Genomic DNA, 16,262 nt, shown 5'->3' on the forward strand with positions numbered 1-16,262 from the left:
CTGTGTTTCAGAGATACACAAGCAGTTTGCTAGCTGGAATGTAAAACCTTTTCTCTCTCCTGCACAGATGTTGTCACTGAGCAAAACTGAGGAAGTTGGACGGTAACTCATTTACATCACTTAACTCAAAATGACAGGAACCCCCATTCCCCTTCTCAGTGATATGTTAGCTGCTACTGTGGACTCCACTGTGAAGTTTGGAGTGTCCTCACAAGTCCCCAGAAGTGGCAGCCTCCCTAGATGTGTGTGGGAAGCACCAGATCTGCCTGGTATAGTGAAGCTACCCAAATTCAGGGTATTCAGGTAAATTCAGGTTGAAATAATCATATCCCTAAATAAAGGATGCAGGAATAGAGGAGATAAAATCTGTTCCCTAGGACTTTGTGTAAACTTTGTGTTTAGAGATTGTTTTATCAAAATAAGACATTTAGATACTGAAGTATCTTCTGTGGGCTTTGATTTGAACGGAGATGAATTTTTATTCATTCCCCATCCATTGACAGGACAGCGAGGTGCCTAGCTACATTTAAAAGATTATGGATTTGCTAATGGTGCTGTTGTAGCTATGGTGGCCTCAGGACAGTCAAGAAAAGGTTTGTAGCAGAGTTAATATCTCTCATTACCAACTGAGATAGGTGGCATTAAACAGACAAATTTTGGGGCACAATGCCTTTGTTGTCTTTTCCTTCCTTAATTCTCCCTGTATTTTCAGATAACCTCCTCAAGCAGTGAAAGAAAAGAAAGAAATAACCCACATCAAAATTAAAAAATACAATGTTAAGCACTTGTATTCAGAGCTTGCCACACAAAAAAAATTGTCTTCCCATCTTCTATTTAGTCTTTATGAGAATAATTGCTATATGGGGATACAGAACTTTCAAACAGGCAGGTAATTTTCTCCTGGGAAGTAGTTCTATTTTGAGGTCTAAATCTCAAATAATTCACTTTAAAGCTTAGCAGAATAATACTCATATATTCATAGATTAATGTAACAGAAATGGGAAATTACTAACTTGATCAAAATCTTTACTTTGATCTGAAATGACTGATTGCAAGTTGCTATTGTAAATTCAAGAAGCAGATGGTTCCTACAGCTTTCTTACCTAGACACAGCTTTGTCAGCTTACACAAATGATCTCTGACAGCATCTTCAAAATGGAATTTATTGATTTAGTTTTTTAAATTGTTCCTGAGTACTGACTAGAAAACTCTTGTTGAAATGCCCAGTGACTTGTTGGATCAGATCAAATTGCCCAGTTCCCAGAAGCTTCCATATATATCTTCTCTTAACCCAAAACATGAAGCTAATAATAACAAAATTGTAAGAGTTCTTCTTTTAAAAATGTCAGCAGGAAACAAAGCAAATGTAAAGAAGGACATGTTCTGAGACATCATCATGTCTTCAGGCTCATGTTTCTGCTTTAGATTTTTTTGTTTCATATTGTTAACCCTTTCCATGTTTCACTTTCTAACTTTTTAATTTTTTTTTTTAATAAAACAACTTTGGCACATCAAAAATATCCTAAATCATGTTTTCTAAAGAGCTGTTCCCAGACTGGTTCTGGTAGCACCCATGAGCAGCAGGGGTACATGTTTGCATTAATATATATTACTTTTTAATTGAACAGCAGATCATTTTTCTTGGAATTGCTCAGAAAACATGAGCCAAAGCTGAATCCTGCACTGGCAAGGAGATTTATGGAGCAGAACTACAGGACAAATCTCATGAACTAGAACAAGACCACACAAGAAGGAAAACAAAGAAATACATAGGCTCTTCTGGGGAAGAAAAGCAAACTGTTTCTTCTCTGGCTGGCGACTTGGTTTAACCCCAAACAGGAGATGACCACCATGCAGCTGCTCTCTCCCTCCCACCCAGTGGGCTGGGGAGGAAAATCAGGAAAGGAAAAGTAAAACTTGTGGGTTGAGATAAGAACACTTTAATAACTGGAACAAAGTAAAATATAATAATACTAATGTAAAATATAATAATACTAATGATGATAAACTAATGATACTAGCACAAGTATGAGAGAGAGAGGAAAAACAAAACAAGAAAGGACAAATGATGACAATACAATTGCTCAGCACCTGATGACCAGTGTCCAGCACAGCCTTGAGCAGAAATCATTCCCTTCCAGGTAACCCTTCCAGTTTATATACTGGGCATGACTTCTGAAAAAGAAATATCCCCTTGGCCAGTTTGGTTCATCTGTCCTGGCCATACTCCTTCATGGCTTCTTATGCAGCTCCTCACTGTCAGAGCATGAAACTCAAAAATAAAAGTCTCTCAGGGTAAGCACTACTGAGCAACAGCCAAAACATTAGCGTATTATCATTATACTGAATCCAAAAAGCCCAGCATTGCATTGAAGAAGAAAATGAACTCTGTCCCAGCTGACACCAGAGCAGTATCCAACCCTTACTCCATACCACTTGTGTCATGCCAGGTCCCACACTTCCAAATACCCCATCACCTCTCCCATCTTCTGATGGATATACACAGAGATATCATTCTCTTAGTCTATAGGCCATCCTTATAAAAGTGCACTGAGTTCATTTAATCCATGACCTTGGTCCTTGTCTTTCAGAATAATTTTTGAGGGCAGGAAAGATGGCACGTGGTGTTGGATTGTCGCATGTTGAAACCAGTTATGATTCCATCATTGCTGCACAACCACCAGTTGCATGATGTGAAGAGGGAATCCTTTCTTCAAGCATCCAACCCAGCATGGGTAACTGGGGTGCAAGGAGGAGCTGTGCTTCAGTACCAATCACTTCCAAAGTGGCCTGAAAACCTTAATAAAGCTGCCAGTAGCTCTTTATCAGTTACAGTATAGTGGCCTTTTGATCCCCTGGAGTCAATGTGACTCCAAAAGCATATGCATCAATCTTGAGTCTCCCCTGGTACCTTCTGCCAGAGGCTCCAGGTAGGACTGTTCTCCCTGTCTGTGGTGAAAAGCATTCTTTACATCTTGCCCTGTTCAGACTGGCCCAAGGCTACAGCATGAACTATCTCTTGCTTGACTTGTTCAAAGGCTTGTTGCTCAGTGCCCCAGTTGAAATCATTCTTCCTGGTCGCTTGATAGGGCTGACAATCAGACTGCAGTTTGGAATGTGCATTCTCCAGAAACCTGCAGCGCCTAAGAAAGCTTGTATTTGTTACTTGTTAGTTGGCGGAGACATTGATGTTATTTTGTTGATCACACCCACTGGGATGTGGCAACACCCATCTCACCACTGTATTCCCTAAAGCTGAATCTCCTGTGAAGGTCCCTTCACCTTTACTTTGTTTTATGGCAAAACTGTCTTTCAGAATGATTTAGACTCTTTTCTTCCCTTTCTCAAAAACTTCTCCTGCTGTGTTGCCCCACAGAATATCATCAACATACTGCAGGCGTTCCAGAGTTTCCTCCTGTTCTGGTGCATCTGGATCTGCCCATGGCAGGTGGTGGGGCTGTGCTTCCACAAACTGAGGCAATTTCAGGTGTGCTGGACATCCCTCCAAGTGAAATTCACTGGAGTGTGAGTAGCCCCAATGCTCGTTAACAGAATCTGAGTAGCCTCAGAGCCTGTTGCTGCAGTTTGAATGCCTTTGCTCCTGCTCCGAGTGGCAGTGCTGGTGATGGCGTTTGGGGCTAGGTGTAATTATTAACAGTTCCCAGTAGATGGCTGCCGAAATGCAAAGGTGACAGCGATGCTGAGCACACACACCGGGTCAGTTCCACAGGCACTATCAGATCAAATGCCGATACTAGGAAGGACAACAGCACCCAGGCCTCGAAGGCAACAGACACCAAAGCAGCAAACAAATGCTGCAAGTGAGGTATTGCATAACACAACCCTGAGAACAACCACAACCACTCTGGTGGAAAACAAATCAGTATTGTGACCAGTGACTATTAAAGCAATGCAATGAAGGCTTATAACAAACTTGTTTTAGTACTCTCTGGTCAGATCAGTCATCATCTCAGCTTTCCAGGCCTTATGTAGAGCACCAAGGGGACTGTCATGGTTTAACCCCAGACACCAACTAAATACCAGGTAGCTTCCCCTCAATGCCAATCTCCTCGTGAAATGAGGAGGAGAATCAGGAATAAGAACAGTGTAATAATTGAAGCAAACTAAAATATAATAATATCAATAATACTGATATAATAGTAGTATAGAAAGCAGGCACAGAGAGCGAGAGAGACAACCTAGGAGAAACAAGTGATGCACAATACAATTGCTCACCACCCACTGACCAATGCCCACCTTGTTTCCAAGCAGTGATCATCCCTTCCCAGCCAACTCCCCCAGTTCATATACTGAGCATGACATTCTGTTATGTGGAATATCCCTTTGGCCAGTTTAGGTCACCTGTCGTGGCCATGCTGTCTCATTGCTTTTTGTGCAGTTCATCACTGGCAGAGGATGAGACCCTGACAGGATAAGCACTGCTCAGCCACAGCTGAAACATCAGTGTGTTACCAGCATTATCCTCACACTGAATCCAAACCAGAGCATTGTACGAGCTACTGCGAAGAAAATTAACTCTATACCAGGTGAAACCAGGACATTTCAGGTCTATGACTGTAAGGAAGGGGAGCTCTTCTTTAAACACACAGCTCTAACTGGCCCAGTTGATGTTAGTAGGAAACACCTTGGTGATGAAATCTGTTAGTATGAACTTTTTAAACAAAGAGCTGTCATGTAGTCCTGGGAGTGCTGAATCCCCAGTGACTCTTCTCAGGTTCATCCTGATGGAGCCTAGTTGCATTAATTTTCTTGGAAGAAGGACAGTCCCCATATGAACTGACTCTTGTTCCCAGCACTTGAGCTTCTTCCTGGGTTCTAAAAATAACTGTTTGGCTGTATTTCCAAGAAATAAAAGCAAAACCTTTCAGGTTTAAGGGAAGCCAGTAGAGGAAGGAAGGCATAAGAAAATAGTGCATCAGTTTCCTAAGGATATACAGAATCTGCACATTATGAAGAAAGAGGAGGTTGCAGAGGAGCTGCAATGCCACTCTGGAGTGGCAGCCACGCCACCCTCCCTGGCAGGGAGATGCCCACCCAGGATAAGGAAACACAGGCAGTGGGGGGCATAGGTGCAGACCCAGGCTGGCCTTAGGCAGAGAAGGCAGAACTTCATTCTCTGAGATCTGCGAGACTCATGCAGCCCTATGGGGCTAGATTTTTCCCAAGAAGATGAGATAAAGAGAAATTTTCTATATTAGGTCTGGTCTTGCTAATCTGAACATGCACTTGCTATTTTCAACTCACTGCCACAGGCAAGTAAACAAGGAGTAAGGATTGTGTTGGCAGACTATGAGGTAGCCAGGAGACAGTTTGGAGAGTGTTCCCAAAAAGCAGCACAGGGCTGCCGTAACTTCTTTTGCATTCCAGTAACTGGCCTCCTTCCTCTGTCTGGGACAGGACATGCCATCTCTTCCCAGCCATCCCAGGAACTGGGCTGCTGGGAATTAGCCAGGCTGTGATCCAGAGAAGTGCCTGGACATCACCTCTTGGGAAAGTGATTTCAAAGCAGAATATCCAGCTGTGTGTGTGCCCCTAAACAACAGGACTGCATGGAAACCACAGCCAGGAGCCTGACTTTCCTAAGCAATCACAACTTCTGCAGGGAGTTATGCTGAGTGTTGGCAGCAAAGTAAAAATCCAGCAGTTGCTTCCCTTTGCTGCAGCATTCAGATGCAGGGCTGACCCTCCTTCCTTTCCATGCAGGAAGGGGAGGACAGCCTGGAAAACACTCCAGCCTTCAGGCAATGCTTCATGTCTCATAGACAAACATGCTCTTTACCTTGCTGCTATCTTAAGTAAATATTTCCCCAAGAATGTTGTCAACTCTCCAGTCTGATGCCATTAATTGATTTCCATTAAATCAGAGGACTGCTTATGTTCCAGATAAAACACTGTCTGCAGATTGGCCCCTCAAGTCCCTGGAGTTACTAACAAAGTACAAGGTGGATCAGCTCAGTGCCACTTCCAGCTGCTACAACTTGTGCAGGGCACATGGGCCTGGGAGCAAAGGTGGAGAGAACCAGTGTAGTTAGTGCTGGTTAACTGGTGTCTCCAAGAAAGCTCAGGCAGAAGTGCAGATTTTCAGCTGGTGTTAGAAAAATGGGAATAGACAGTGGTATAATCATACTCCAAAGCATTGAAATGCCATATCTTGACTGCTGATGCAAAATAAATATCACATCTCTGCTCTCTGCATGTAGGGCTGTGTGGCCAAAAGTTAATGCCTCTCCTATGGATTCAGCGTCCCAGCATTTACATTTCTCATGGAAAAGGTGTGTTAAATGGAAAATGCAGGCCCAGAGGTAGCAGCCTGTGTAATCAGCATAGCCTTTGCACAGGTCAGGAGAGCACACTTCAAAGCCAAGCTCCCTGCTTGTGTGAAAAGGGCACATTACAGGATTTGCATGTGCCCTTCTGCTCAGCTCGCCAGGCTGTCGTGGATCTTTTGCTGTTTCCATGACTCGCCAGCCCCTCCTCTGGCTTCAAGCATGTGAAGCAGAGCCCTTTGGCCAAACAGTCCTTGCTGAAATGTCAATACACTACCAGGACACTGGCTTGCAGGGTTCATCATGATTTCCAGGCAGTGTGTGGTTTTGTTTCTCTGCTTTCTGCTACTGATCCCTCTTTCTCTGGATGCAGGTATGTTGTAGGATATGACTGTAATTATGTTTACTGGCAATGGACCTCTTTCCTGTTACTGAGACAATTTCCACTGCAAGTTTTGAGCACTGTTGCGTGTTTGTCCTGTCTCCTGCTGTGCCTGTGCATTATTCTAAAGCTCTTATTTACTATCAGCAATGGCTCCATGCACTTGTTTTGCCAACTAAGGAAAAGCACCTCTAGACTGCTAAATTAATTTATTACCTTGGTGCACAGACAGCAGGCAAACCACCAGCTGTCTGCCCTCTACATTAAGAAAGGAACTGAGACTGTTATTTCATATAGAACTGGAACATTTTTTCAAAGCAAAGCATCAATAGCCTGTCATTCAGCTGATGACTAATTAAAGAGGTGAGGACCCACTGTTTCAGCAGCATGAGAAGGGAGAGAGGAGGTAGCTCTCCAGTGGCTCAGTATGTGTCCGAAAACCAGCTCCCATATTAATGAAGCAGATCCAGGGCTCTCAGATTCTCAGGTAGCCATTGACTGGGTCTCCTGTGCTGCACTGAGGAAAGGTGGCAATATAGGTAGTAAAGTCAGAAATGATCCAATACAAATAAGTGGATAATGCCAAAATAACAGTGGATGGACGTGCCCAGCCATGCACTCAGGCATGCTCCTCTGCCAAAGTCTGTGCCCACACACTGATATGTGTGCCATGTATCTGCAGTATCAGGTTAATTAAAACCCTTGAAGGAAAACCATGCCAAATGCATACAGCCTGACTGAAATCAAGGCAGAAAGACCCAGCTGACATTCCTATAATGACCAAATGTTTATGAAGCACTCAGGGATAAATTCAGTGCATGCCACACAATACTTTATTCCTTTAAGTAACTCTGAAATACAGGGGGAAATTATTCCTTTAAGTAACTCTGAAATACAGGGGGAAATTATCACTTTTCTGCATGTTTGGCAAATATCCTGAATTATACACAAAAGTTTATGGAAACACCTCACATCACTTCAGACTGGAATAAACCCTCTCAGCATCTATGTTTTTGTGTATATAGGTGTGGACACACATGAGTCTTGTCCTTCAGCAACTTTCAGAGCCCTTTCAGCAGGTAGAAGATAACTCCCACTATTTTGGGGATAATGTTGTAGGGAAAGGCAGGAGATATGCATCCCCAAATCTACCACAATCAGAGGTGAAATAGTTAAAGTGCTGAAATGTAAGCTGTAGTCATGAAGCTCCAGAAGCTTCCCTACTGACAGAAAGAAGTAAAGAAAAAAAAAAAAGAAAAATTAATAATTTCAAGACTCGTTCTGTGCAATACAGGGAGCAAAAGTACACATCAGCACTCAGACTTCTTGTTCCTTATCCCAAATTATTTCAGGAGTGCATAGCTGTGTGATGTGCTTCTATCGTGAGGCTGAGGAGTAGGTCAGCATGGTGACAATGACATTAATGCTTTCAGAGCACAATTCTGCTAGTTGCAAGTTGATGCAGTTCTAGGAAATGAGCTCTGCTGATGCCTGCTATCAAACCTACATACCCAATGTCTTTACAAAGCATTGTAGAGACACACAAGAAGACCCCTTCCTGGCTGTAGTCTGTGTTGATGGCAGGAGCTAGGAGCCATTCCCAGGCTCCACTAGTAAATGCAATCAGCATTGTCCAGCCTTCCTATGTACCTTAACATAACATTTTCAACAGAAGAAAAAATAATATATTAAAGCAGTGGTTCTTAAATTGTGGTCTACTGGTGGTGGGATAAGTCCCTTCTTCAGGTCCAGAAAGTAGAGGAATGTGAAATAATATGTGACTGTGGGTGAAGGGACAACTGTGGCCCACCTGTCACTGTGACTGACTTTATCAAGTACAGAAAAATTAGGTTTTGCCATGTACACCAGTGCCAGATAAAGTGACACAGGCTTTCCAGCTGCTACAACTGAAAGAAACTGCTGCACATGTTAAGATGCATATGACCTGTGACAGTACCTTAGGAGTCACTGACATACATAAAACACACATACGCACAACATTGTTGTAACGTGCCATCTTCTCCTAAGCTCTGGGGTCTCTAAAATTCATGTGTTGTCACTTTACCTGTGAGGCAGGCCAGAGAAAGGAGACTCTTTCACATTTGCCCATTTCTTTTTCTAAAGTATCTCAGAAAAAGCTTGGGAAGCAGAAAAGCTTTCAGGGGAAAGTGTCCCCCCATCCTCTCTATCTGGCAAGTGCAGCTGTATGACAAACAGAACATGCCACTGTTTTTCAGTTTTTCTAAAGCAGGAAGAGGCAAGCAGCGTTTTGCAAAGGCAAAGACGAGCCAACAGCTTCTTTGAAGAGATAAAACTGGGGTCACTAGAGCGAGAGTGCATAGAAGAAAGGTGTTCCTATGAGGAAGCAAGAGAGATTTACGGTGATGTTGCAAGGACAGTAAGTAACACAGGGCTGGGTGAGCTCTCATTGTCATAAGGACTCTCTCTACTCAAGGGTGTGCTTTGACACTTTAAGCCACCAGCACTAAAAAAGCACTTTGTGTCCTGCTGTTTGCAGCTTTCCCTTATATCTATAGGGGGACACAGCAGCAGTGGGTTGCAAGAGGGCACAATGCATGGGCAATCCCAGGCAGCATCCATATAGGGGATGGTGGGAAAATGGATGCTTTCTAAGTCATTTCCCAAAACCCCAGTAATGCCTTCCCTGAAAATACTTTAAATTATTGTATTGTGCAACATTTTTTCAGTCAATCCCACCTCAACTATACAGAGCTTATTTATGGATGACCTATTTATGTGTGTTGAATGTGTATGCCCTTCTCTATTAGTATATGAAAATAACGTACAATCTAGAAAATAAAGTGGAATATTTTATGGATATTAACTGTCACTAACTATAAAGGCAGAAGTAGCATCACTCTGCCTGTCTGCAACCCATCCTGTGCAACAAGGGCTATAAGACTTGAGTTGATGTTTCTTTAATTAAATCTCACATCTTTTTCTTCCAGGATGAGTTCTGGCGCACCTATTCCGGTATGATCATTCAGGGTGTTCCAATAGCTGTGGAACACTCCCACTGCTGCAGCTCTTTGCGTGAGCTGGACTGACACTGAATGTTTTACAGACCCTAACCAATGTGCCTCCAACCCCTGTCAGAATGGTGGGATTTGTGACGATGCGTTTCAGGATTACGTTTGCCGCTGTCCTGTTGGATACGAGGGCAAAAGCTGTGAAAAAGGTCAGCTGTGGCGTAACTTGACAAAATTAAAATGCCATTATTAGTTCAAATGCAAGGCATTGAGACAGTAGCAATCATTATCATTCAGCATTTCCAGTTGATGATCCTTATCAGGATGTTCTGTGATTCTGTGAGTCTGCATCATTCTGGCTGTGACAGCTGCTGTTCATACTGCTTTTGGTGCCGCGTGATGGACCTAACCAGATAGCTGACAGGCACTGCAAGGCAGCAAGATACTTATTGCCCTATAATGACTTCATAAAAAAAAAAGAAAAATTGCCTTTTGTGCACCACCTGAGAGAAAAAGAGGAATTTTTTTCTTACTCAGCTGAAGTTACTTTGACTTAGAAGCTCAGTCCAGTATGTAAGTGAGAACTACACTGCCTATGCATGGTACAATGACCAAAGGAAAGGATCCAGTGGTTAATAAAATTAATACACATCTTTCCACTGATTTCAGAGGACACTGCACATTGAGTGTTACATCCTCAGAGCACGCAGAGTCTGGACAAGGGATAGGCACTCATCAGGTCTAGGCATGCAGTCTCAACAGTCATCCCAGAGCATCTGCCTGCTAAATGGCTGAATTATAATTTTTCACTCATATATTGCAATGGCTACCACACAATGACAATATCTCCATTCTTGAGATAGCTCAGGTACTGTATACACTCTGACTGATTTAATTTTAGGTGTGTATTTCTTAAGCAAAGCCTATTCATCCCTAATCCCTGGAGATCCAGGCCTACCTAGATTTTGATGGAAAGTGCTTTTGATGAAGTTGCCCTTCATAAATCACAGAAATCTTTTTCCCTGCCTTGCTTCCCTGACAACATTCCAATTGCAAGTTATCAATGTTAAGCACAAAAACCCATGTCTTAAAACCTAAATGCTCTTTCTGTGACCTCAGCTGCAGCTGACAAACTGAAGTGCATTTTTGAAAACGGCGGCTGTGAACAGTACTGCACAGACAAGCAGTCCAAAATACGAGTGTGCTTCTGTGATGATGACTACACTTTAGCCAGTGATGGCGTGTCCTGCATCCCTCGAGGTAAGACACAACCTGAGGTTTTCTCGCTCTGGGGAGGCAGGGGAACCCCAAAACCCCACAAAAGAGATTCCCCACCGTGTGCTTACCACGCTGCCGTGGGCGAGGTGGAGCCGGAACCTGCAGGACCCGAACCCGTGCTGGGGCTGGCTTCTCGAAGACAGGATAATAGGAACCTCGGCGAATAAAGGAAATGCAGTCTCTCAGCCTTTGGAATCCAGGGTTTATTGGTAGGGATGACGGGGAGGAGAAGGCAGATGGGACCGGGACGGAACAAGGCGGGCAGGAGACAGCGAGGTTCCGCAGAGCCAAGAGCCCCGACTGGAAGCGAACATCGGGTTAAGAGGGATGGAAAGATGGGAGGGGTTTTGAGAGGATAGCCAACCGGGACACAGGGGATACAGACTGACAAGGGCTTCAGGGAATGGGGGTGCAAGGAGGGAAGATATAGAACTTTTAAAAACCAATAATAACACTGCGGGTAAAGAACTTTCAACCTATTAACTAGATATGGGATAAGGGAAGGCAGATATGCAGTGCCAATCAGACACACTGCTACAACTACCAACCTCATGCCATGTCTAAGCCGCTCTGAAAGAAAAGTGTTCAATATGTACACATCAGGAGGTGCCATATGTAACTCAGACACCAGCTCCTCACCTCTTCTCCATAGGCAGAATCCCGAATTGTCCATTTGCCTTCTGGTGCAAGTTAGCCTCCCCAGAAAAGCAATTGTCAGCGTGCCCACCAAGCACAGACCCGTCTGGACTTCTTCCTGACCCCAGAGGTCCACTCCTCTGGAACGTAGGAAATTCAAGTTTGGCCATCCCACCTGCTCAGAGCTAGGAGGCAGCTGAAGCCTTCTCTTCCTTTGGGAGCTCACTCACCACTAGTCAAGTAGAAAAGGACAGAGCAGTGGAGACAAGCTCCTCACCAGGTGATCTAAATAAAGCAGAGCAGCAGGTGCTCAGGGATATGGGGTCAGGCTGAGGGGTTTCTGGTCAGTGGAGGGGATCCAGGCCTCACAAGTTCTCTTCTGTATTAGCTTACACCCACAGTAGGAAAATATTTTGGGGACAGAATTGTTTCACTGTTGTCTCTCCAATCTGAAATTGTGACTAAATGTTATTGCTGTATTTATTTTAACACAGGAGTCAATAGAGGAAGAGGTCTATTAAAACCAAAGAAAAACAGTCTTCCTTCCTTCCTTCCTCCCTCCCTCCTTCCTTTCCTTCCTTTCCTTTCTTTCCTTCCTTCCTTGTCTCTCCTTTCTTCCTTGTCTTTCTCTTCTTTCTTTTCCTAACTGGTAGGAATAATACACTTTTGGTATTCCTATAGGCACTATGGCTAGGTATTTCTTTCACTCATCTAGCAAGGTAAATTTCTACTGGGACTGCAGTAGTGCAAGTTAGTTATTTTGCCAGTACATAAGCTGGCACCTGACTCTATTGCAGATGCCTACTTGAATTACTTTATTAGAGGGAAAAAGAGACTCCTGGGGATATGAACGTAACAACATAAAGGACAGAGCTGCAGGGAGTATGCAAAGTAATTCTGAGGGGAGATGCCCCCCTACACACACCTCAATGGAGCACCCATGCAGAGAGCTGCTAATGACAACCTAGCTCTCAACAGCAGCAATTTCATTAGAAAAAAATGTCTGCTAATGTGCTTATCCCTTATTAACAGACTCTGCAATACCACGTGATGGGAAAGCTGCTTTTGTTAAAAGCTGAGAACAAAGAATTCCAAATTCCTCGCAGGCTTTTCAGTGCATCTTCCCCTGCAAGGAAGATGTATTTGTTGCTGCTTGCTTCTTGAGGACCAAAACAGCCATAGAACTGACCATATGATGGAAGTAAAGAAAACTGTGTAGCTGCCAAGCTGACAGTCCCTTCCATGTCTTTCTGTCATCTCTCACAATGGCCCAAGCTTGTGTTGCCTTACACACAGAATTAGAGACTATGGGTCTTCTGTGTTATGTCTGTTCTAATCTTCCACCAGCTGCCACCAAAAAGCTAGTCCTGTTTCTCTATACCTTGTGTGTACCTGTAAAACCTCGGTGCTATCTTCATGTCAGCTGAAGTACTTACAGATCCACGGACTGTTGACTGCAGCTTAGCATTCACTATAGGGCCCAGGCTCCCAAAGTAGTAGAAAGAGAGCAGCTCTCCTCAAAGTGTTATTGCAGAGTGACTGCCAGACAGAGGGGATGGAGTGCTCAGTTACAGCACAGACATGTGGCACACCAGCACCCCCAAAGGCAGACCTTCTTCTTTACAGAAAAACTCTTTTGGGTGAAGAATGTACTGAAAACATCAAGGCTTCCTCTGCACTACAGCTTAATGGCAAGTTCAGTCAGGATTTGGTTCTCTTCATTGCCAGTCTTCACACACTGACTCAGGCAGAACACAGAGATGAGCAGTCTGGGAGCATACAGCATGCTCTGGACACAAGCAAACGAGGGTAGTCTGGGAGAGGCATACCAAAAGACACAGGGTCTGCTCTTAGGACATCTTTGGCTCTGCCCAAACAAAGGAAGGCAAGATGTACACCCCATGATTAAGCCTCTGTCTCACCCTGCCGTGGATGTTGTGCACTTGGTACAGCTGATTTAAAGTCAGCAGGGGCAATGAAAACGTGTAGACTACAGAGGTTGTCAGGGTCACTTCTGTACTCCAGCCTGCAGCCTACCTCATTGTGCTGACATGTATCTTAAGTAGGTTTATCATTTGCAAAGCCCTGTGGTAGGTGAACATGTGTCGATGATGCCATAAAGGCTTGAACTCTAGTTGTAATAGCATTTCTTCCAATCAAAAATGACTCTTTACCTGCTTAGCTGCTCTACATTATTTTCAAGAACCCAGGCTCCCAGACTAGAAATCAGTTTTTGCAGCTAACATAGTTTCACTGAAGACCTTACACATTGTGCTGTGAATTCAAAACAATAAAATCACACTTGCTGCCTTTTGTTGTTTTGGGGATTTTTGGTTTGGTTTGGTTTTTTTTTTCAGTGAAATACCCGTGTGGAAAAATACCAGTGTTGGCAAAAAAAAATTCAACTGCGCGAGGCAGAATAGTAGGTGGTTTAATCTGTCCTCCAGGCGAATGTCCATGGCAAGTAAGTTTGCAAACATTTTTCATTGCTGTTATTTTTTAAATTTCCTTATGAAATAACTATCATAAATTCATTGCTTTAAATCTATTATGTTAAAAAATCATAAAAAGTGCCATGTCTTGATAACCGAATTCCTTCCTCATCCATAGCCAGCAGACCCACCTATTTCACTTAGGCACCTTAGCCTTGTTCTGGAGTACCTGGTTTCATAGCAGTCGAGTAGTAGCACAGCTGTCTCTATCTCCTGACCCCTTAGTCCTTTACTGCCAGCAAGAATTTTAGTTGCAGCTTCCAGGGATATGCTCTTTGCCATAATAGGCAGAGTCCATGCTAAAAGATGGAGAAAATGTCAATGGGAAGACTTCCCCTGCTAAGTTCTCCATGCAGTCAGCACGGTATTGTCAAACACAGTTGCATAAAGGGACAGAAAGAAACAATATAAAGCCCATCTCTACTGAGAATTATGTCAAGCACATTTTATGTAAGACATAAATTTGCTTTATGTTGGCAGGCCCTTATAATACAGGATCGGAGAGAAACGTGTGGTGGTACCCTGCTTTCCCCAGAGTGGGTGGTCTCTGCAGCTCACTGTTTGGAGTATACTCACCCTAAACAGCTTCGGGTGAGACTGGGTATGTATCTTCCCATCCTCATCTTATCAAGGTGGTGGCAGCTTCTCATGCTGATGAAACCAGAATAGAAGGCTTTAGGAGTACAAGGTTGTCAATTGTACAGTTGTAGTACAATTGTCTTTAAGAGGTGTCAGACTAGAAACACCCTTTATCCTCAGACTTCCAAGGAGTCAAGGAGCTACCTGACATCACCTGCAATTAATAACTTTTCCAGGTGAACACAACATAAATGCCGATGAGAAAACTGAGCAAGAAAGTGGAGTCGCCAGGATTATCATTCACGAAGGATACACAAATGGAAAGGTCAATCATGATATTGCCCTTTTGAACCTGGAAACACCAGTGAATCTCACTGACTATGTGGTGCCAATATGTTTGCCTGAGAAAAGATTTGCTGTGTATGAACTGTCTACCAAAAAATTCTCCACAGTAAGTGGATGGGGACGCCTAATAGATGGAGGTGCCAGCTCTTCTGTTCTGATGAGAGTTGATTTGCCACGTGTAAAGACACAAGAATGTGAAAAGGAGACCAATTTAAATATTACAGAGAATATGTTCTGTGCAGGAGACCTGTCTGGGGCTAAGGACTCCTGCAAGGGAGACAGTGGTGGTCCTCATGCTACACAGTACAAAAACACTTGGTTTCTGACTGGGATTGTCAGCTGGGGAAAGGGCTGTGCTGTTGAAGGTTACTATGGGGTTTACACAAGGGTATCCAAATACATTGACTGGTTGAGAGAGCACATGGACCAATGATGTTGAGCCAGAGAGTTTCCAGGCCATGTTATTGCCCCCCAATCCCTCAGTACCATTTTCCTATTGAAGGATTCCTTCTTTATCTTAGATATGTGACACATGTCCATACCCACAACATTATTAATGATTTGAAGTGAGCCTAAGGCCCACTTGAATACATAAAGTAACTTCCCTCTCAGTGTTTGTAAACTTGTGTATCTTGTCAAGCAGGCACAGAATGACCACAACAAATCAGACACAATGTCTCTCCTGTTCTGCATCCAATTCTGCTAAAGGACAGAGCTAGATGCTGAGAGAAAGACTGTCAGCAATACATCATGCAGACCATAAGCCTTCCTCCAGCTACCTTCTCAACTTCTGGTAATCAGTGAAGTACAGACTTCCTGAGCCAGAAGTTGCATTAGATTGAACAGTCATGAATGAACCTGTTGTCCGTAATTGTGTGCAATCTCCTTTGAACACATTTATGCTTCTGGTTTTCATAACTTCCTATGCTATGGATCCTGTAATATAATGATGAAATAGCAGAAAAAATATAGAAAAAGTGCTTCTTTTAGCTTATGTTAAAGTAGCTTTCTCCCCCATTTGCAGTGGCAACAGGGAGATTTGAGAGGTAGGAACTGCAGACACTCTCCAGGACAAGAAATCTGGGAAAAGGTTGATTCCATATTAACAGGTCTGCTATGAAAACTTGCACCAAGATTATTGCTGTAAGTCTAGTGAGTGCAATATTTAACCCTATGAGTGGTGAAGAATACCACTGATTTAATCTTATCATTGTCTTGGTGTTAAGCTTGTTGATACAAAGAGCGCAAATGAAAGGGAATGTTTGTTTCGTTT

At 43.4% G+C, this 16,262-nt stretch overlaps 1 protein-coding gene across 2 annotated transcripts; it reads left to right on the top strand.

Moving 5' to 3' along the window:
* Window positions 1-6,518: 6,518 nt before the first annotated feature.
* Window positions 6,519-16,258, top strand: F7 (coagulation factor VII). 2 transcript variants are annotated; one of them, XM_085053279.1, is made up of 8 exons: window positions 6,519-6,660; window positions 8,907-9,067; window positions 9,639-9,663; window positions 9,755-9,868; window positions 10,779-10,919; window positions 13,931-14,037; window positions 14,546-14,666; window positions 14,881-16,258. In XM_085053279.1, exons 1-8 carry the CDS (start codon window positions 6,591-6,593, stop codon window positions 15,420-15,422), a joined length of 1,281 nt encoding a protein of 426 aa, XP_084909405.1. In that variant the 5' UTR covers window positions 6,519-6,590; the 3' UTR covers window positions 15,423-16,258. The 2 variants fall into 2 exon arrangements, with proteins under 2 accessions (XP_084909405.1, XP_084909413.1); XM_085053287.1 differs by lacking the exons at window positions 8,907-9,067; window positions 9,639-9,663 and having other exon boundaries at window positions 6,526-6,660.
* The last annotated feature ends 4 nt before the right edge of the window (window positions 16,259-16,262 follow it).

This window comes from Lichenostomus cassidix, chromosome 1, assembly GCF_008360975.1.
Source record: "Lichenostomus cassidix isolate B80296 chromosome 1, HeHo_3.0, whole genome shotgun sequence".
Classification (NCBI taxonomy): domain Eukaryota; kingdom Metazoa; phylum Chordata; class Aves; order Passeriformes; family Meliphagidae; genus Lichenostomus; species Lichenostomus cassidix.